At 52.8% G+C, this 20,988-nt stretch overlaps 2 protein-coding genes across 7 annotated transcripts in view; one reads left to right on the plus strand and one right to left on the minus strand.

The window, feature by feature from the left end:
* Positions 1-11,865, plus strand: part of Usp35 (ubiquitin specific peptidase 35) — a 24,027-nt gene extending 12,162 nt beyond the window's left edge. For all 4 annotated transcript variants that reach the window (XM_040284994.2, XM_021725130.3, XM_021725129.3 and 1 more), the window contains exons 6-11: positions 646-804; positions 5,001-5,194; positions 6,812-6,905; positions 7,759-7,865; positions 8,372-9,653; positions 10,688-11,865. In XM_040284994.2, coding sequence (XP_040140928.2) covers positions 646-804; positions 5,001-5,194; positions 6,812-6,905; positions 7,759-7,865; positions 8,372-9,653; positions 10,688-10,855 — 2,004 coding nt within the window. In that variant the 3' untranslated portion in view covers positions 10,856-11,865. The remainder of the gene's footprint in view (positions 1-645; positions 805-5,000; positions 5,195-6,811; positions 6,906-7,758; positions 7,866-8,371; positions 9,654-10,687) is intronic.
* A 1,283-nt stretch (positions 11,866-13,148) lies between these two features.
* The window catches only part of Gab2 (GRB2 associated binding protein 2), a 181,411-nt gene continuing 173,571 nt past the window's right edge, over positions 13,149-20,988 (minus strand). For 2 of the 3 annotated variants that reach the window (XM_078046742.1, XM_040284997.2), the window contains 5 exons: positions 20,717-20,981; positions 19,034-19,124; positions 18,681-18,783; positions 17,442-17,567; positions 13,149-16,590 (listed from right to left, as the gene is read on the minus strand). In XM_078046742.1, the coding sequence (XP_077902868.1) occupies positions 16,447-16,590; positions 17,442-17,567; positions 18,681-18,783; positions 19,034-19,124; positions 20,717-20,981 (729 nt within the window). In that variant the 3' untranslated portion in view covers positions 13,149-16,446. The remainder of the gene's footprint in view (positions 16,591-17,441; positions 17,568-18,680; positions 18,784-19,033; positions 19,125-20,716; positions 20,982-20,988) is intronic. The other variant, XM_078046743.1, reaches the window with a different exon arrangement.

Genomic DNA, 20,988 nt, shown 5'->3' on the forward strand with positions numbered 1-20,988 from the left:
CCAACCTCCGTCACCCACAGTGAAATGCTGGCAACTTCTGTAACCTCCCTGGGGCTGGGGGTGTAGCTCAGTGGTAGAGCACTTGCCTGGTATGTATAAGGCCCTGGGCTCAGTGCATAGCACTGCAAAGAAGTTTTCATTACGTAGCCTGGAGTTTCGGTGTCTGCATCTGTAGGATGTGGGTGATCGTGGATACATAAAGTCACTGTGAAGATGAAGTGCTTGGCATGCAAATGTTTGTTGGAGGAATGAGGGTGTTTGTCCCTAGAGGCTGTGCACATGCTGTCAGGGCCCACCCAGCTGGCTGTGTTGTGGCCCCAGGCAGAGTAGCCCTGGTCGCTCAGGCCTTCGGGATCTCGGGGCAGGTCATTTATCTGAGGCTAAACAGCGGGAGCTTGGGCTCAGGCCTCCCTTCCACTGTGAGGGTATTTATCCTATTTCACAGATGAAACTGAGGCACGAAATCTTGGGGTGTGTTTCGTACAAGGATATCACCTGCCTGCAGAGCTCCCCCATCTGGATGAAGGGGACAGTGGTCGTATATGTATAAGGCCCTCAAAGAGCTCTGGGTGCTTTCAGCCGTGACCACAGTCCCATTCCCAGAGGTTAAATGGAACTTGACCTGGCCCCCCTCTGCTCCCACAGCTTCTCCCTCACATCCCCCCCATGGTGACCTCTCTGGTCAAGGAGGACTCGAACTCAGGGACCAGCTGCCTGGAGCAGCTGGCAGAGCTGGTCCACTGCATGGTGTTCAGGTTCCCGGGATTCCCAGACCTGTATGAGCCTGTCATGGAGGCCATCAAGGTGAGTCACGGTCCCCCTCTTGCCCTCCAGCCTGCTCTAGCTCTTGGGTCTTCCATGGGTTGGTGGCAGCTTCCTGTCATTTGATTCTAGGCTGTCTCCTGTCGCCTCCCCAGGCCAGTGTGTGCTTTGGGCACCCTGAGCTACCCACTGTTCCTCAGATGGGTCGTCCTGTCATGGCCACCCTGAGCCCTTGTTCTCCTGTGAACCTTTCCCCATCTGCTCGATTGCTTTGTCCTTCGTGCCTCTGCACAAGTGTGGCTCCCTCCTGAAGCCTTCCCTGTAACTCTACCACCCTGCTACCAGGCTGGGCCAGGGCCTCTCTGGGCTCTTATGGCCCTGGTGCATGCTGTCACACATTCACTGTGTGTCTGCCCCCACCAGTGTGAGCACTCCAGAGCAGGGTGGCCTTCTCTGTTCCAAGCCAACAGAGGACACGAGAATGAAGCAAATGGCCTCCTTTATTGAGGCCTCTCAGCCCAGGGCAGGTGACACACCTGTGTGTAAGGAAGGCTGATCTAAGAGCTTGCCTGGTCCACGGGGGTGGTGCCAAGGAGGCAGAGATCCTCTCCATTTGAGGAGGAGGCTGTGTGAGGAAAGGTTTCTCAGCTGTTGTGGTAGGTCTCTAGGGACTGAGTGTCGCCAGCACTTGTAGGTAGTGCTGCACGACGGTGTCTTCCCACATGATTTTGTCTAATATTTACAAGAAACCTGAGAAGCGGATGATACCTCATAGATGAGGAGAATGAGGTTTGGAGAGCTTTGGGGATCCGTTGAGTCTCCGAGACAGCCAGAGCCCGGGATTGCTGAGGCCTTTCCCATGTCAGACACGGCGGCAGGCCCAGGTGTTGGGGAGGATGTCTGGGTTGGTGGCCCTTGTAGAACCTCTGCCCTTCGCACTGTAGCACTGACTCCAGATCCTCTGGAAAGTGTCCCCCACAGAACATCTAGAAACGCTTGTCAAGATATAACATCTTTTTGAATTAAATGGGTAAGCTTGCAAGAAAGTCAGGGCGGGGGGATCCCTAGGAGCCAAAGAGGACTAGAAAGCCAAATTCTGGTGTGGAGAGGGTGATGTTCTTTTGCCTTGGGGTGGGGCAGGACAGTAGAGGATACGAGGTGAGATGGCCAACCTCAGCCATGAAGGGACTAGAGACGAGGCTTAGGGCCTGTTTCCGGTAGGGAGTTGGCCCTATGTAGCCCACTGAAGGCCAGGAGAGGCTTTACTGTTAATAATAAAAAAAAATCTGGAAAAATATACAAATGGTCCAAAATAAACATCAAGGAAACTTCTGGCTTGGTCTGGACTCTGGACGGGGGAAAAAACAGTTTTTACAACTAGCTGCCTGTTTTCATGTGGGTTTAGGGGTACCAGTTCAGGTCATTTTGGAATTTGTAGGGCCCAATCTCAGATATTAACATTAAAAGTATTCATAAATTTATACCCATGGGTTGCTTAGGAGGCACAAACAAAAGTCATAAAATTCTATTGACGATGAATCTATTTGTATTTTTTAATCCAAAATCACAAAATGGGGGCATCCCACCAGTTCTGGGGGTAAATTACAATAAACCAAACCTTATATCAGTTTCTTGAATCTTCTGTTTTTGGGAGAGTGTTCTGATAGAGTGAACACGCAGTGGGTGGGGGGCTGCCTCCACAGGGCGCAGGCTCCCTGCACTGGGGTGGATATGGTGAGGAGATGGGACTCCTGCTTTTTGGGGATGTGCTGAGTTTATGGGACTGTCAGTACCTGTTTTCTGCCAGACTGAGATTCGGGTGAGCAGGGGCCATGCTGTTTTGATCTTTGTCTTCTGTGCCCAGGGACTGGGAGTGAACGAGTAGAGTATCACTACAGTATGACTGTAGTGTCACACGTCTGGAATCCCAGTGACTTGGGAGGCTGAGGCAAGAGGATCTCAAGTTCAAGCCCAGCCTGAGCAACTTAGTGAGACCCTGGCTCAAAATAAGTATTAAAAAAAAGGTGCAGCTCAGTGGTAGAGCGCCTCTGGGTTCAGTCCCCAGTACTGCAAAATGCCATGGAAAAGCCACGTGGTCCAGTGTGAGGAGCGCTGTGGCTGTAAAGTAAGGGTGGACACAGGGAAGGGAGCTGGAGCTGCCTGGGGCATGAAGGAGACCTGAGATGAGCGAGTCCCAAGTTTTGCAGACTGCAGCTGATGGTCAAGGTGAATCTGCAGATACCTGCTTTAGTAGGTGCAGGGAGTTAGGCTTCTAAAACAGGCAGATAGTGCAGGGATGCCCGGGAGATGCTTTCTGGAAAGCCTCATGGGAAGCGGGTGTTGGAGTTAGACCTCGGCCAGTGGAGATTGGCAGAAGGACACTCCGGGTGAGTCAGAGGGAAAGGCCCAGAGCGGGGTAACCTTTAAGTCCTATATGACAGTAATTGTGTGTGTGTGTGTGTGCGCGCGCGCGCACACCCGCACATGGGGCTGGGTGGGGATCACAAAGGTTGGCAGAGTCAGACCTTGAGAACAGGCTGAGGCACTGCTTAATCCAATAGGTCTAGGCTTTTCAAACCTTCCACCAAGGCCCTGCCCTCAGAGGAGGGGACTTAACCTACCCAGAGCAGTCTGACATGATCTCTTCCTCTGTGTCTTAAAGGCCTAAGTATATACTTCGTAATTATAAACACTTATTTCAATGTAAATGTTCTTTTTGTCCTTAAATATTAGCTATGCCGCCTTTGTCCTGTGGCTTTGAGTACCCCTTGGTACAAGCCCATGTGAAAGGTGAGACAGCAGGCGATACTTTAATAAAATTCTTTCTTGTGTGTTGTGCATGTATATTGTTTGTGCACATTTCCCTTTGTAAATAAGTTCTGGAAGGATCTCTCATGTAGATGTGTTAAGTTATAGCATTTTCTCCCGGAGATGTGTTCCTTGTCAGGGTGTTGATGTATCTAATTCAGTATCACTCGGGATTTGAGAGTTATTTGGAAATCTTAATTTCCTAAGAGTATAAAGTTATCTGGGAAGATGGGCATGTTTGTAAGGCTGTGTTTGCAGTCTTCCGTGCACGTCTGCATGTGGGATTCTGTCTTTCGTCCCTATTCTTGTGTGGTGGGGGATTAGGTCAGGCTTAATAGGGAGGAAGCGGAAGATGCTGAGATTGTATCTACTGCTCTCCCCACTGGCTGCATTTTTTTTTTTAATCATCTGTGAGAGGTGACTCACTAGTCCTCTAAATTATCTGATAAATGATCCAAGGAAATGAGTGAGCAAAAGTGTTAAACCACAGCCGAGCAAGGCATTAGCCAGAGGACGTGCACTGTGGGGAGGGTTTGGGTGCTAAGGGTTTGAAGCCCTTTGGCGTCTTGGACAAATCTAGGGCCTTGTGCTTAGGAGCCAGAATATGCGTACAGCTGGAGCATATTCAGAATACTGCTGAAGAGTGCCCCATGTGCTTGGGTGGGTTTCTTTATGTCATCGTTGGACCCTTTGCCTGGTGGTCTTCTGGTGTAGCTATTTGACGTAACAAAGATCAGTGAGAGGGACAGTGCCAGTGCCTGAGCCCACGGCTCACCGGGACTTCAGAGCCCAGGACCCTCCCACCATCCTGACTGGGCTCAGGTGCTGTGGTGACTAATGCTTTTCAAGGTGACTTAGCGAATCCAAAAGTGGAAGGTGAAGTGGGAACGTCACCGTGAGTGAGCACCACGGAGCACAGGATGCCACGCTGATGTTAGGTGAGCACACTGAGGCCCAGGAGGTCAACTGGCCGAGGCAGAGAGGCTTACTGACCATGGCCAGGCGGCTAGTGAGGATGAGCGCTAGGGCTAGACGTGAGGTCTTGATGCCCCTGGATCTGACCTGTGGGCACGTGTTGTCATTGCTCAGTCTGGCACTGCCTGGGCTCTGCCAGGAACATGCTCACTCTTCACTCCTTCTGTGACCCTGAACAGTTCTTTTCTGTCTGAACCCTAGTTTTTTCGTCTTTTAAATGGGGATGTGCTACCTGGAGGCAGTTGTCACTGAAAGATTCTGTAGAAGTCCACGTGTCAGAATGAAAGCCTGACACAAGTGTGAGCAAGGACTGTCCATACTGTCTCTGGAACGCCTCCGAGAGGTGGGCTTGGGAGGTGCCGGAGCAGGCTGCAGCCCGGGAAGGCTTCCCAGGGGAGGATGCTTTTTGAGCTGACCCGGGTGCTCACTGTCCAGCCTGCTTATTCCCTCCTCAGGACCTCCACGTTCCCAATGAGGACCGCATCAAGCAGCTGCTGGGGCAGGATGCCTGGACCTCGCAGAAGAGTGAGCTGGCTGGCTTCTACCCCCGGCTCATGGCCAAGTCAGACACGGGCAAGATTGGTTTAATCAACCTGGGAAACACGTGCTACGTGAACAGCATCCTCCAGGCCTTGTTCATGGCGTCTGAGTAGGTGCTGCTTTTGAATTCTTTGTGTGCCCTTCTCCCCTTTGGGCTCTCTGGTGAAAGGTGGGGGTGAGCCTTGCTTTGCATTGTTGGTGTGACTCTCTGAGGTCTGTGGCCAGGGGGCCCCAGGCCATTGTGGTGGCAGTAGGTGTTGAGCGTGGACAGGAACCACAGGTGGGCTGCAGCGGGAGGGGCTGCTCTGGGCTGGCTGGTACCACTGGCTCTTCTCCTAGAGTCCTGGGGGTGCAGTGTGTCTTTAGATTGGGACTCCCACTCACTCTCCTGCTTTTAATGAAACAAGCATAGTCTTAGTTGTCCGTGACCATTTTATGGGTTTCATGGATTGCTTAAAAATTACTCCAAGTTTCAGCTTGGATTCAGCGAGAGGAAGCTTGGATTCTGATATTACAATGACCTCAGGTCAATTTTTTTCTCTGAGCTTCAGGTTCAGTGGAAGGAAGCTAGAGCTGGTCTCTAAGGATTCCTTAGGCACTGCTTATTGTTCTTCTCAAACTGCTTGGTGAAGGACTAGTTTTGTTGTTCTGATACCAAGACCATTGCTGTGTCCTGACCTCAGACACTCTAGGCCGAGTTGTTCACCATCTCCTCCCTGGCCTCTGGCCTCACCTGGTATGTGCAGACCATTATTTCTGTAAAATAATGATTTGCCAGATACATGATCATGTGCTTCTATGATCATAGTCGTGTTAAAATGCTGCACAAGCTGGGTGTGGTGACACATGCTTCTAATACCAGCTGCTCAAGAGGCTGAGGCAGGAGAATCACAAGTTTGAGGCCAGCTTTGAACCTAGGGAGATCCTGCCTCAAAATTTAAAAAGGGCTGGGGACATAGCTCAGTGGAGGAACATGTGCCTAGCATGTGTGAGATCCTGGGTTTGAGCCCCGGTCCTGCAACGCTTTGAGTCATGCTGCTCTGTGCAGTGTCTGGGTGGGACAATGTGACTGATCTGCCCAGAGATGCCTGAGAACCAAAGCCAAGCTGCACCTCAGAAGTTGGCTTGTTCCAGGGATAGAGGCTGTCGGGAGGTCTCCACCTGTTCTCCTAGGATCAGACCCCTGTCACTGAGAGCCAGTCTGCCCCTGTGGTGTCCTCTTCTTCAGCACATCCCTCACACTGACCCTCCCTCCTCCTTCATTTGAAGGCAGGAGAGTAACTTGGGATGACAGGGCCTGGAGGAGTGGGTGGCAGGGCTGAAGTGGGGACAAGTCCTGTTCTGGACGGGTGTGGATGGCGTTTCCTGGAGGAAGTAACCAGCAGAGTGTCTGAGTGGCTGGGGGGATGGTGGCATGGACACTGGGGCACACTGGAGTCCCAACCTTGGAACACTGGAATGTTTGACTCCTGGAGTCGTGGGATGTCAGAGCCGGAGGGGACTGCAGGGATGGGTGGCCTTGTTGTATCCTTTGTTGTCATACCAAGACCACTGCTGTGTCCTGACCTCAGACACTCTAGGCCGAGTTGTTCACCATCTCTTCCCCGGCCTCTGGCCTCACCTGGAGCTGGAACTGTCCATCCAGAGGCTCTGGGTTGTCCGCTGTGTGGTGAGTGGAGGCTCCAGGGCCCTCGGCTCACCTGGATGCTCCTACTTTGTTTTGAAGCTTTCGACACTGTGTGCTCCGCCTGACTGAGAACAACTCGCAGCCCTTGATGACCAAGCTGCAGTGGCTCTTTGCCTTCTTGGAGCACAGCCAGGTGTGCGCAGAGCCCTGGGGGGGGAGGGGGGGAGGTGCCACCTGGCCCTGCAGTGCTGCCCTCCTGGCTCTGGGACCTGCCTGCATCTGGCTGCATCTGGCTGTGAGCTCCTGCTGTGAGTACCTGAGCCCCTTCCAGTCTGGCCCAGGTTCATGGTCAGTCGCTGGGAAGGAGGTGTCTGCCTGGCAGGAGTGGCTCCTGGAGCCACGCAGCCGCTTGCATTAAGGTGTGCTTCCTTCATCTACTGCCATTTGTGAGCACCTGTGTTGCCAGGTACCCTGAGGGTTGTTGAAAGTACTAAGTTAAACAGAGCAAATATTGTCTGCCCTCATGGAACCCAAATCCCATGGCCGGGGATTCTGCATGGCTCTGTGGGCACGGGGATGAGGAAGCCTCATCAGAGCTGTGGGCAGAGGGACCTGCAGGGGACAGTTGAAGGGAAGGGAAGGACAGGGAAGGGAAGTGTGGCGTGTGTGGGGAGGGAGAGGGGTTAATGATGGAGAAGATGGTGTTGGGAAGGTGTCACAGACAAGGCCACACTGCACTGGGGTCTCATTTTGACAGGGGCGAGGGGTGCTCTAGGCAGCACAGGAGGTGGGCATAGGACCAAGCAGGTGAGAGAGGGAAGAGCAGATCCCCAGAGGAGGGCTTATCTCCAATATCCTGTCCCCTGCTTGAGTCGCATGGATCTGTGGGCTGGGACAGGTGAGGGACAGCTAGGAAACAGAAGGACTTGAGAGGAGGCCGGGATGTTTGAAATAGAGTCCTGGGAGCCCTCAGGCCTAACGTGCAGCAGAAATGGTGGGCATGTGACTGGTGGCTTCTGGCTTCACTTTCCCCTTCCTTGTCCTAGAGGCCGGCGATTTCCCCTGAGAACTTCCTCTCTGCGTCCTGGACACCCTGGTTCAGCCCTGGCACCCAGCAGGACTGTTCGGAGTACCTAAAGTACCTGCTGGATCGGTAAGGGAGGCCAGGGTCCTGGTTCCGGGTGGGTCCAGAGAGGGTTGTTGGGGAGACCTCCCAGCTGGGTGGCATCTTCCTGGAAAGGGAGCCGGCTTCCACTTGTGGCAGGCAAGGAAGGTGTGCACCAAGGGCGTGGGCCAGGCCTCAGCGTTGGAAGTCTGGAGAAGCTGCACTGCATGGTGGTTTCCGAGGGTTGGGGGGTGTGTGCATGTTGTGCTGTGCTGGCCTGAGTGCGCCAGTCCTTACCACTGCCCAGGGTGTGACACCTAGGTCGGGCACGTCTTTCCGTGGTGTCTGTGTGCCTGCATGCAGGTGAGTCTGTGTTATGTGCTGGCCCTGTGCCCGTGCACAGGTATTTAGTGTGCCATTTTGTAAGCATGTGTCCCCTGGACAGACTCCTGCATTTGTCCATTAATCCTGTGGTCGTGGGCAGGGTGGCTGGGCCGGAGGGCGGGTGCACTGCAGGTGTACAGATGCAGACCCCGTGCTGTCACCTGCCCCAGGCTGCATGAAGAAGAGAAAACCGGGACGCGGATCTGCCAGAAGCTCAAGCAGTCCAGCTTACCCTCCCCGCCCGAGGAGCCCCCTAGCCCCAGCTCAACCTCTGTGGAGAAAATGTTTGGAGGCAAGATTGTGACCCGGATATGCTGCCTCCACTGCCTCAATGTCTCCTCCCGGGAGGAGGCCTTCACGGACCTCTCTCTTGCCTTCCCTCCTCCCGAGCGCTGTCGCCGGCGCCGCCTGGGCTCGGTGATGCTCCCAGCAGAAGATGTCGGAGCCCCGGTTCCCAGCAGGGCGGGTCCCCGGAGGCAAAGGAAACACTGCATCACTGGGGACGCACCTCCCGCCGTGCTGGACATCGGAGCCCTGGGATCCCCGGGAGCTGGTGGGCAGAGTGGCCGGGAGGAGAAGGCGGAGAGGGAGGAGAAAGGGAAGGAGGGCAAAGAGGAAGAAGGAGGAAAGGAGGAGGAGGAGGGGGGGACGCTGGAGAAGGAGGAAGGGGAGAAAGAGAAGGAAGAGGAGGAGAAGGGGCGAGAAGAGGAGAAGGAGGAGGAGAAGGAGAAGGAGGCCGATCCCGAGGAGAAGGAGGAGGACAACTTGGGACCCGGGAGCCACAGGGATCCCACCCCCGCCCGGGAGCCCACGTGCGGCCCCGGCCCCGAGGGCTCCCGCTCTGTCCTGGACCTCGTCAACTACTTCCTGTCCCCCGAGAGGCTGACCGCAGAGAACCGCTACTACTGCGAGTCGTGCGCCTCCTTGCAGGACGCCGAGAAGGTGGTGGAGCTGAGCCAGGGCCCGCGCTACCTCGTGCTGACGCTGCTGCGCTTCTCCTTCGACCTGCGCACCATGCGGCGCCGCAAGATCCTGGACGACGTCACCATTCCCCTCCTGCTCCGCCTGCCGCTGGCTGGTGGCCAGGGCCAGGCCTATGACCTGTGCAGTGTTGTGGTGCACTCCGGGGTGTCCTCAGAGAGTGGCCACTACTACTGCTACGCCCGCGAGGGCGCTGCCCGCCCGGCCCCGCCTCTGGGAACTGCTGACAGGCCGGAGCCTGAGAACCAGTGGTACCTGTTCAATGACACGCGGGTGTCCTTCTCCTCCTTCGAGTCTGTCAGCAACGTCACCTCCTTCTTCCCCAAGGACACAGCCTATGTGCTCTTTTACCGCCAGCGGCCTGGAGAGGTGCCTGAGGCTGAACCCGGCTCTCCCAGAGCCCGAGCAGAGCCCACCCTCCACAAGGACTTGATGGAAGCTATTTCCAAAGACAACATCCTCTACCTGCAGGTGAGCGGACTCCGGGTCTCTGCTGTGACCTGGGTGGCAGGGTCCAGTCTCAGTACAGCCCCCAGCTTGGATCAGTCCTTGGTTATCTCTTTGAGTTGCTTCCTTTTTTGTGGTTCTGGGGATCGAGCCCAGGGCCTCACACATACTGTGAAAGAGTCCCGCCACTGCGCTGCACCCAGCTGCTTCCTTAAAACCCATTCACTGTCCATCACTCAGGACCAGGAACGTCAGCAGCCCTGACAGATCCCTTCCTTCAGAGAAGCAGATGTTAAATAATTGATTTTGCAGTTGTTAGGGCACTGAAAGAGCTGCCTGGTAGTAGAGTCAGTGGGCAGGGAATGCCACTGGGAGCTTTTGGAGGGGCCACCTACCTGTGACCCCCATATATAACATTTTCTGATTTTCTTCAGAGTGGAGAGTAGCATCAATATTCAGCAACAGGGACAGCAAGGGCTTTGACTGATGGGACAGGCACTAGCCAAGATGGCCTTCAGATCCTGCATCTAGAGTTGGTGTATTGTGGGAGACTCTGGGGGGGGGGGAGACAGTGCGGTAGTGAGGGATCTGTGGGGCTGATCTCATTTTGGCAGGAGGAGGAACTTGTTTATGGGCAGACACTGCTCATGCCTTGAGAGGTAATCATTTGGACCCCTGTGGTCAGGAAGCCTGTGGACAAGTTCCCAAGTGGTGTGACATGACAGGTCCCTGGACTTTCTGCTTCCACCTCAGGCCATTGTCAGCTAGTTAGTCTAGTATAATGAGTTCCTTCTTTCAAGGGACTGGAATTTTTACTGAGAGGAGGTGGTGGGGGAGGGAGGATTCTGAAGCCTAGATCTAGGGTAGATCTACGGTAGAAGGGACTACCTCACCTATCGTGCCCCAAGACAGAAGCTGTGCTTCCTCTGTGGCCTGGCCCTGGAGACCCAGAAGGGACACTCCAGTGTGCTGAGCTGGGTGGCACTGGGAGTAAAGGAGGATCTGGCAGTAGGGGTCTGATTTTTAAGTGATTCCCTCACCCTCACCTATGTTCTCAGGAGCAGGAGAAGGAGGCCCGCAGCAGGGCGGCCTACATCTCAGCCCTCCCTGCCTCTCCGCACTGGGGCAGGGGCTTTGATGAAGACAAGGATGAGGATGAAGGCTCTCCAGGGGGCTGCAACCCTGCAGGTGGCAATGGAGGTGACTTCCACAGACTGGTCTTCTGAAGTGAAACTTTCCCCAGCCTGCTCCTTCGTGCGGGGGCACCACAGCCAACCTCAGGGGGCCTCAAGCCCCTCCTTCTGGGAGCCAGGTGGGGTCTGAGGGTGGTTGAAGCCCAGGGCTGAAGTGGGCCCTTCCAAGGGCAGGAAGGATGGACAGGGAGCTTCTAGGATGTTGGCCCTGAGCTGAAGGGTACGAGAAACCCAAATATGGAGGGGATCCCTGACCCCCTTAAACTGGGCCCTCAGACCCTGGTACTGGGATCAGTTCCATTAAGATTTTACACCCAAGTGTCCTGGTTCACTTGGAGCAGCTTGGATGGACGCACGCTGGGCTTTGCCTCCCCCACTTCCCTGCAGGCCCCATCCTAGAGACCCTGAGCTGGCCCTGGAGCCAGGGCCGAGCTTCTACTCAAGCGTCCTGCCGTCCAGTAGCACTTAGCACTTCTCTTCCAGCTCTTGCTCAATAAGATAAAAAGCACAGTGGGATCCAAGCTCTTGCACCAAGAAAGGGGCTGCTTGTTGCCTCTGGCTGCCTGCCTTGTTTCTGTAAGGGGTTTCAGAGGTGAGGCTTGGGGTGCCTTTGGGGGACACCTGCACTGACTGTACTTTTTTGAGGAAAGTAGATGGCAAAGCAGCATGGCACAGTATCAGAAGGATCTCCCTGGCCTCACTCCTTTAGCTGTCCCCCTATACAGCACTAAAGGAGAGGAGAGACCCTCCCCCAGTGTCCCCCAGCCTGCCTCAGTGCCTGTGATGCCACCGTTTGTATCTCCCTCCTGGTTAAGGCTGAGAATTCTTATTTTATTGCAAAGATGTTTTCTTGTCAGGAAGCCATCAACAGTTCCGAGGAAGCTGGCTGGCTCGGCTCCTCGGATCAGCGGGCCACGTGAGGGCTGGGCGGGGGGCACTGTGAAGCAGACAGGCCTCACTGTGCCCTGACGCTGCTCTAGCCCCTTCTAAATGGAGACAAATGATTCATGTTCTCAAACAGGAATAAAACTAGGTTCTCTGAAGCCTGTGAAAGATGTTATTCTTCCCGTCTCAGGAACCTTGCCGTGACGTCTGCTGTGCCCTTGGTTTTCTCACTGTGCCCAGGTAGTGACTTGGGCTCCTGGTTGGTAAGGTGAAGTTCTGCCCCTGCCCCTGGTGACTTGTGGGACGCGGCATGGAGGTGAAAGCCCTCAGTGCAGAAATGCCACCACTGGGAGAACCCAGAGGGCAGAGCTGGGATTAGGTACAAGAACAGAACAAGATGAGGTGCTTGGGTTCAATCTCTCCCAGTTCCACAAAAAAAAAAAAAAAAAAGAAAAAAATTGAGGTGCTGTTAGAAGGAAGGGTCACTGGTTGGAGGTGCCCAGTGGGATGCTATTTGGGGGACTCACTTATCAGGTGGGCCTGGAATACCAATGTCTGGAGACTTTACAGACCCCTAGAACTCTGGGTTGCCCAGAAACATCTATTGCCGATATTAGATTCCTTTCCTCTGAGAAGCTAAACTACAAAAGGCAGCTCCCTCCAGGGCTCATCCTTTCCTTGGAGCTGGAGAGGGACATAGGAATGGCTGTGTGTACAGGGCCACTTTCCACCAATCCTGCCTGTCTCCTTTAGGAGAAGAAAGATGCTGGAAAGGCAGGGACAGAGGTGGTGCAGGGGTGTGACTGGGGGTTTCAAGGACTGCTGGTAGAGAAGTTGTTGTGGTCCAAATGTCAGACTCTGGACATGAGAGACCTGTGTAAGCAGGTCGGAAGACACACAATAATGGGGGACTTCCAGGAAAGGTGAATTAGCAGATGCCTCTTTACCCTGATGTACAGAGGATTCATTCTTGCCCCCTAGCCAAGAAAAGTCCCTAATGAGAGGCTGGGGTTGTAGCTCAGTGGTAGAGCACTTGCCTCGCAGGTGTGAGACCCTGGGTTCAATCCTCAGCACCACATAAAAATAAAAGATATATAAAGTCCCTAATTATTCCCAATGAAAATGGAGCAGCCCAGCACAGGCCTTCCTGGGATCATTCAAGAAATGACTGGGATGATTCTGAAATGCTTTTTCCACTTCGGTACTTGGATTGCAGTCAGGGTCTTGCTAAGTTGCTGAGGCTGGCCTCAAACTTGCAATCCTCTGCTTCAGTTTCCTGCGTTGCTAGGATTACAGGTGTGCACCATTGCATGTGGCTGAAACTCTTGGGGAAGGTGTGTTCATGCCTAGGTAGGGCAGCTATGTGTCTACCACTCGCCTCAAGCTGGCATTTGAGTACTGCTCCCCTCCCCAACCCCTCAGACAAGCAGTCCTCTCTGGGTTGCATTTCTAAAGGACTTTATTGTTGTCCTGCTCCAATACCACAGTAAAAAGGGACCTGCAAGCTCCAGGCCTGTACCATGTGTCACCACAGCAAAAACACAGCCCAATTGAACATGTTTCCCACCCCACCCCCAGACCTGCTCACAAGATAAATACGTGTTACAAATTTTTTAAAAAAACAGAATAAATTAATAACTTAAGTGATTAGACACCAACAGCGATTTGAAAATTAAATGTCAATTTTAAATGGTAACAAGACAAGAAGACTGGGCTGCCTTGGGCCCAGTTTTTCTTCCTAACAAATAGTGACAATTCTGTGCGAAATGATTCTAAGTTTCAAGACACAAGTAGCCAACAAATTACACAAGAACACACATCACCAGATATTATACGACAGCATGACCCTCTACAGTCCCTTCTACAGGTAGTTTGCTGGTCCCAGGCCCCAAAGAACTTAGCAAGTCCCCAGAAGACGGCCCATGAGGACTCCTCAGTCCCCAGCACTTTTGAGAAGGGAAGGAAGAGCTGCCTTCCAAAGAGCTGCCTTCCAAAGTCCCGCATTCCTCCAGAGCCCTGTCAAAGGGGTGGGGGGAGGGGACAGAGTTTGGGGCTGAGGCCAGAGCTTGGTGGCAGGTAAAGGGGACAAAGGCAGAACAGAACTGAGCCTGAAAACTTGAGAATGGTTGTGCTTCTGTTCTAAGAATGGGGCTTATTTTAATGATTTGAAATGTAGAAGTCACCAAAATCAAGCTAGGGAGGGGACTGAGTGAGCTGGCTAATGCTCTGGGTGCCGACCCAGGCCCTTGAGAGAGAGGTTGCTGAGCAGAGAGCGCCCGTCAAAGCCTCTTCCACAGCCCAGCTGCTTCGGGACCATCTGACCAATCAGCCCTTCTCACAGATGGTCCCAAGGACCTACCACCTCCCACTTTGTTCCCACTCAACTTTTCTTTAACCTTGCAGTTATGAAGCTGGAGGTGGGTGAAGAAAGCTCCTTTGGAGAGCCCTGGCTATTAGAGGAGAGGTATCCCCATTCTGGGGTCTCACCAGGAGGTGAACTTTGACCCTGGGTAGGCCAAAGGACCAGTTTTTTTTAAACTGAGTTGACTTCCTCTTTTGGGGGGTGCGAAATGAGTATGTGTTAGATGTGGCTGGTTGTTTGGGGCTTGTGAGACAGAGCTCTGCTCTCCACAGGCTCATCTCCTCTAGTCCTTTCTTCTTTATCCGTCCTTCCACCCTGAGGGCTTGGGTGGTCACAAGAACAGAGAGCTGGAAGCCCTCTGTAAGACTAACTAGCCCCGAACACTGAAGTCTCTGAAGACTCCAACAAGTTCCGCCCATATCACGGCACATTCAGAACATGTTAATAATTTTATGGCACCCTGGGATCAGTGGTGGGGGGGCACCAGTTAAATCCTCAGCCATAGGGGACCCTGTAGAGAGCCTTAAAGGGACAGTCAGTGTGCAGAGTGAACCAGCACCCTGCAAACCCTGCCTGGTGTAGCCACAGCCATCATTTAACCATGGGACGTTGGGACATGGCCTCTGCACTTCTGAGGTCTGTACTCGCCCTCCAAGTTCTTTTGCTCTCAAAGCGTAAGTTTTTCCAAATCCTTCCTGCTCCCTCCATTTTTTCTCTTAAACTCCTCAGACTCATCTTCCTAGAGTCACCTTCCATGGCTGCATCCGCTCCCCACTCTGGCCTTGGCCCCTTGAGAAGTGGTGTTCATTTCCTTAGCACTTCATGAGTATTTGCATCTGTCTTGTGTCCTTGTCCTTTCTCACTGATTGTGACCTTCTCAAGTTCAGGGACCCAAATTATCCTTGAGTTGCCTTTCAAACTAACACCAGGAGAACAGCTACTGTTGAGGAAAAGACAGCTCCCAGGCTGGGACTTCCTAGAGAAGGGCCAGGCCATTGGTCTGGTGAGGTGTGCGTGCTCTTAGGAGCTAAAGGGTGAGTGGTTCCACCTGCATCAAGCATCGTGGGAAGTCATACTTTTGGAGGAGTAAGGTCTGTTTACCCTGGGGCAAAATGAAGTGTCTGGTCTGTCCTGTTGCCTCTAAAACTTGAAAATTTGGTCAATAACTTTCAACATAAGAAATTTAGATTCTTCCCTACTTAACCCACCATCCTTGGTCCTAGGAATGCCCTTGTTCAAGGGATCACTCCTTCACTTTCTAATCCATCCTGAACCCCCACTTGCTGCCCTGGGCTCTTCACCGGGCCCTGGGGATGCATTTCCTCACTTGCTGCATGGCCTACACCTGCCTCCCTTCATCAGGTTACCTCTGCGCCCTCCCAGTTCCCAGAAACTCACTTGCTGCACCATTCCCCTCTGCAGTATCCCTGCACTGCCCCATGCCTGGCACATCCTTGCCCCAGGGTTCCCCTCAACCCCTGCATCACCTCCACTGCATCCCCTCCCTCACCCCCTCACCATGCTGGTTGCCCTGCTCAGCCCAGGCCCTCTCCTGCAGAGTGCCCAGGAAGGACTGCTCTCTGTCCCAGAGTGGCCCTGCAACACCAGAGTTCCAGGGCCCTGACTGCCCCGTGTCCTTGCCATGCTAAGCCCTGTTCTTGGTGTTCTTGGTTGTCCATCATTACCAGTTTCCCCTTCCTTTTGTCTCTTAGCCTTCTGTGTCCCCCATTCTCAAGCAGTAGGTCTATGTGGCTTTGGCTTGAAACTGGGGACCCTGGTAGGTATCAACTGCCCTTCTTTCTGGGGATCCAGTTCCTTTGTCCTCAAGATTACCTCTGACCTTTGTCTCAACTAATTTAATCTTTTGGCAGCCTTGCCTCTCGCCAGTTGAGAAAAACGGGAATAAGAAAGTCCACGTCCACTTTGGTCTGCTGGTCCTTGGCTCCCTGGGTTGTCCTCTTCTGGGACTGAAGAGAGGTAGCCCAGAGGACAATAAAAGGGGGTGGAGGGCTGTGACTGACAGGAGGTGTTAAGTCTGGCTCAGAGTCCCAGCCCTCCCTCCAAGTATTCAGTAGACAGGTCTCCAGGCCAGAAAGAGGTTTTTTTGGCAACAGCTCCTAACTAAGGTGGGTGGAGGCACAGCCAGTATTGATAAAAGTCACAGGTGGACCCCAAGTGGGCAGAGAAAGTGCCCCCATCAGGGCCTCACCTCCCAGGGGAAGGGTCAGGGTCCCTGATGTCAAGTGCTTTGAAGGCCAAGAGTGGCAGAGTGGAGGGGCAGGGAGGGTGGTGGGAGAGGAGGGAGAGGAGGGAGACGGGAGAAGCCAGCTCTGGGCTTCTGCCTCCCGGGCCCTCTCTGGGCTTGGTGGACCCCACATCACAGCTTGGCGCCCTTGGAAGGCTCCGAGGACTGCCGCACATCTGTCCACTCCTGCATGGTGTTCTGCAGAGCTTGGGTCTTTTCCTTATCCACCTGGACATAGTCCACCTTCTCGTCTGATGTAACAGATGATGTGGATGGCTGAGGGAACAAAGTAGGAGTGACTGTGAGTCACCAGTAAGGTGGGGTCTTCCCAAGCAGGGTCAAGGGGAGGGGAGGAGAGATGGCCTTTGCTGCTACTTTGACCAGACTCAAGAACCTGCCATCTTTCTCAGTGTGGGCTTTATACATGCAGGTCCTTGTGGACTGACTTCCTGTCATACACAACAACCTTGCCAGCCCTTCCTTCCCACTAAGGCTCGGGTGGACCCAGGCCTTCTCTTGGAATTGGTAGAAGGGTTTAGGTCTTCATCCTCCCTTCCACTTCCCTCTGGCCGCTCTTCCAAGGGGAGTGTGCTGAGTGTCAGTAAGCCCCAGCTCTAGGGCTTTAGGTGTGTCCCCTTGATGATCCCTCACAAGGGCCTGTGAGGGATCCTGCACTGAGGTGGACCCCCCACCCCACACTGTGTAGACAGGGTGGCTGGGTGCTTCTGGGGAGGTTTTCCTAGGCCTGGAGGTCCTTTCCAAAGGCTGTTTTATCACTGGTAGGGTTCTGGGCCCCACGCAATGAATTCACAAAGAAGAGCTCAGGACAGGAGGCAGGATCTCTATGTCTCCAATCTGTTACTGATTCACTCTGTAACCTTGAAAAACTCGGGTCTGTGTGTACTATCATGTACCCCTGTCTGCTGCAAAGGGATTGGCTGACTGATGTTCTGTGCTCAGAGGGGATCTGTGCCCTGAGAAAGCACAGGAGCCTCAGAGACCCCCACCTAAAGCACACCTGAGTCCTACGAGCTGGCTATGGAGAGAGGCTGAGCAGTGCTGGCCTCCCTGCCCTCTTCCTGAGGCTCTGGCAGCTCTCACTGATCCCCCACCTCCACCCCAGGCACCTTGCGGTGGGGGCTTGGGGAGCCCGGCTGGAAGTCCAGGGCCAGGTAATCGACGCTGCCAGTACTCTTCTTCGGGGCTGGACTGTTGGTGCCACTGGGAACTGGAGATGCAGACACTGGGTTTTGCTAACATAGGAAAGACAAAACTGAGTGAGTCTAGGAAATCGATGAACCCCCTACTCAGGAAAACTCAGCTCAGGGAGTAAGGTACTCATTCAGTGTCCTGTTGGAGCCACACACTGTGCCAGGGACTTTATACTTTCTTCTCTAAGTCCTCACAACAATCCTGTGAGGTAGATATTATCACTGTCCACCATGGTTGTGAGGCTGCGGTGTGACAACCTGGGTTGTTGTCTGACTTCCAAACCTGCACCTATCCCAGGTACCATGTGGCCTCCCTCTTAGAGCTTCAAGCCAGATCTCACCTGTCTTCTGAGACCCAGCCTTTGCTTGTAGGACCCTAAGAACAAGCCTGTTTCCTCTTGTAGCCCCCCTCTATACTGCCTGCCCATGGCCTAGAGCAGCAGGTCCCAAGGTAGCGGTCCCCCAACTGCTCCGACTGAACAGTTGCCTCATCTCCAGGTGCACAAAGCCTCTGTTCCTTCTTGGTTCTCCAGGTAACAGGCTCTTGGGGCCTATGTCCAGCCAGGCTACTGCTGTGGGAAAGCACCTGCATGTTTAGGACTGTCCCCAAGTCTGATTCTAATGAGAAAGGTGACAGTCGAGGGTTCTGGTTATATAATGGTTAGTTGAAGTTTCCTTTTAGGGATGACCAGGTGCTGGGAGGCAATTCTCTTTCAATGAAAACTTCAGGGAGGGTTTTGAACAACCAATAAAAAAGAAAAAAAAAAAAAAACTTCAGGGAGGAACCACATGGTGCACTACCCGTGTTCACACCTATTATAGCTGTCAGCCCAGTGAGTGTGTGCAGGTATGTCTTCCTAACACTGAGCGGATACCTCCGGTGCTGCTCTTCCAAGAGCACTAATCATGCCCCCTGTGTCAGGGGAGAGAGGCAAGCTGCCTCTACCCTTTAAGACTGACCTACTTTGGGTAGGGACCATGTCTTTCCAACCGCTGACAACTCATGCTGCTTCCTGCACATGTGCTCAAGAAGGTCTGCAGCCGAAGGCCACAATAATACAGAGAGGCCCTAGGCTGAGATGAGAAGTAGTGAACTGAGTAGAAGGTCCTGGAGGATTCCAGAAGGTATCATCCAGCTAATCCCAAGGGACTCACCATAGGGACGTAGTTCTCTTCACTGTCTCCTGAGTCTGTGCTGGTGATGCTCTGGGTGGAGATGGGACGGCAGTACTGGGAGGAGCTAGAGTTGAAGGTATGGCTGTTGTGGGAAGAAGTCAGAGTGAGCCTGGGAGACCCTTGGCGCTCTCACACCCAGACCTGGGTCACCACAGCTTCCCATTATCAGCTTGGTAATGATATAATAATATTCCCCCTTTACAGATGAGGACCAAGTGCCATGATGAACTGGTGAAAGCAGTAGGACCTGGCTACCCTGAACCCCCAGGCCAGAGACCACTCTATTCATATTGAATGCCCACACCCTAAGATCTCACTCCACAGACACTCACTTGGCCCTGGACCAAGACTTGGTGACAGGAGACTTGAAGGGGAGCTCATCAATGACAGCATTGTTTCTCAGGTCAAGTGGTGTTGGTTTTGCTGGAACAGAAACAGAACACAGGAGTCAGCCACATGGGATACACTTATATGTAACATGTAAGCGCAGTTACAAAAGCCTTCCCAGTCATTCTGGCAACAGAGGGAATCTGAGGCTCCGGAGGGTTAGACAGGCCTCCTTTGGCATCTGTAGTGGATCCCTCTGGATATAAAAATCTGAATGCTCAAGTCCCTTACGTAAAATGAACCAGGTGTGGTGGCATATGCCTGCAATCCTAGTTAATTTCGAGGCTGAGGCAAGAGGGTCACAAGTTTGAGGACAGCCTTGGCAATTCAATGAAGCTTTGTCTCAAAATTAAAAAAGGGGGCTGGAGATGTGGCTCAGTGGTAGAGTATTTGCCTAGCTTGTGCAAGGCCCTGGGTTCAATCCTCAGTACAACAAAAGTCATAGTATTTGCTTATAACCTATGTGCCCTTATTGCTATATACTTTATTATTTGATTAATATGATGTTAAATTGTTTATGGAACAATGACAAGAAAGATATGCACAATGTACAGGTTTTTTTTCAAGTATTTTTGATCTGCAGTGATTGAATCTGCAGATACAGAACCTGCAGATACCGAGGTATGACAGTATAATCTTTTTCCATGTTGAAATCATATCTTTAGATTCCAAATTATATATCCTTCCTGCTGTATCTATGGTGATTGGATTTGCAGAATCCAAAATGGGACACATGATCTGACAACAGATTTGTGACTTTATATAAAAACAAGAGACTATATTTGAAATGAAGATGGCCACCATGACTACTCCTGCTGATATTGAAGAAGGCTGTGTAAACCACAGTGGAGGAAGGGAAAAGCCAAAAGGACCTGGGTTTCAGTTCTACAGGGCCCTATCTCTGCCAGTTTATCGTGCAGGAGCTAAGGACAAAAGATTGGCAGTGGGTGACCTGAAGCTTGAACTCTAGCACCTCTTTCTGGCTGTCAGGCAGCATCGTAGATCTAACTACTACCCATTTTCCAGGGATCTGATGCACTGACATGTTGTTATCCTTCCAAATAAAGGCAGGAGGTAGGAATTACCATCCCTATTTCACAGTAAGAAAACTGAGGCTGAAGAGGTTACACGATTTGCACAAAATCATGTACTCCTTGTCCAGTATCCACCCTATCATGGTTCCCTGAAGTCTCACCATGAAAGCATTGTCCCCAGTGCAGCAAGGTTCACAGATGGGGCTTTTAGGCAATGACTGGGTCATGAGGGCTAAATGGATTAATCTACTGGTAGATGAATAGCTTATTGGGAGGTGGAACCTGCTGGGCGTATGTCCTGGAAGAGTTTATCTCCTCCCTGGCTCCTTCCTCTGACTCTGCTTTCCAGCTGCCATGAGCTGAGCAGCTCTCCTTTGCCACACTGTTCCCCCATGATAATCGGCTTCACCTCAGGCCCAGAACAATGGAGTTGGCTGACAATGAACCGAAACCAGGATCCAAAATAAATCTTTCCTTCTCTAAACTGTCCTTGTCAAGTATGTTGATCACAGTGACAAAAAACTAACACATTCCTGAGCAAATGCAAATAGTCCCTAGATGTTCAGAGAATGGGGCAGGGGAAAGTGGGCTTACCTTTCCGGTCAGGCTTGAGGTTACGGTTGACAGGAGGGGGCTGAATCTCACTTCCTCGGCTGGGGCCTCTGTGCATAGGGAGGGCTGTGGATGGGTAGCCAAGGGGGTCAAAGGGATGGGGCCCTGGGCTCATGGGGATGTAGACACTTTGGGAATTATCACCTGCCCGCTCCATGGCCAGCAGGGTAGAAGAACCTGGGTTCATGGGCACATAGTTGTCTTCTGAACTGGCACTATCCGACCGACCCACGAGTGTTTTCCCTGGCTACAGA

Source organism: Ictidomys tridecemlineatus, chromosome 4 (assembly GCF_052094955.1).
Source record: "Ictidomys tridecemlineatus isolate mIctTri1 chromosome 4, mIctTri1.hap1, whole genome shotgun sequence".
In the NCBI taxonomy this organism is placed as follows: Eukaryota; Metazoa; Chordata; class Mammalia; order Rodentia; family Sciuridae; genus Ictidomys; species Ictidomys tridecemlineatus.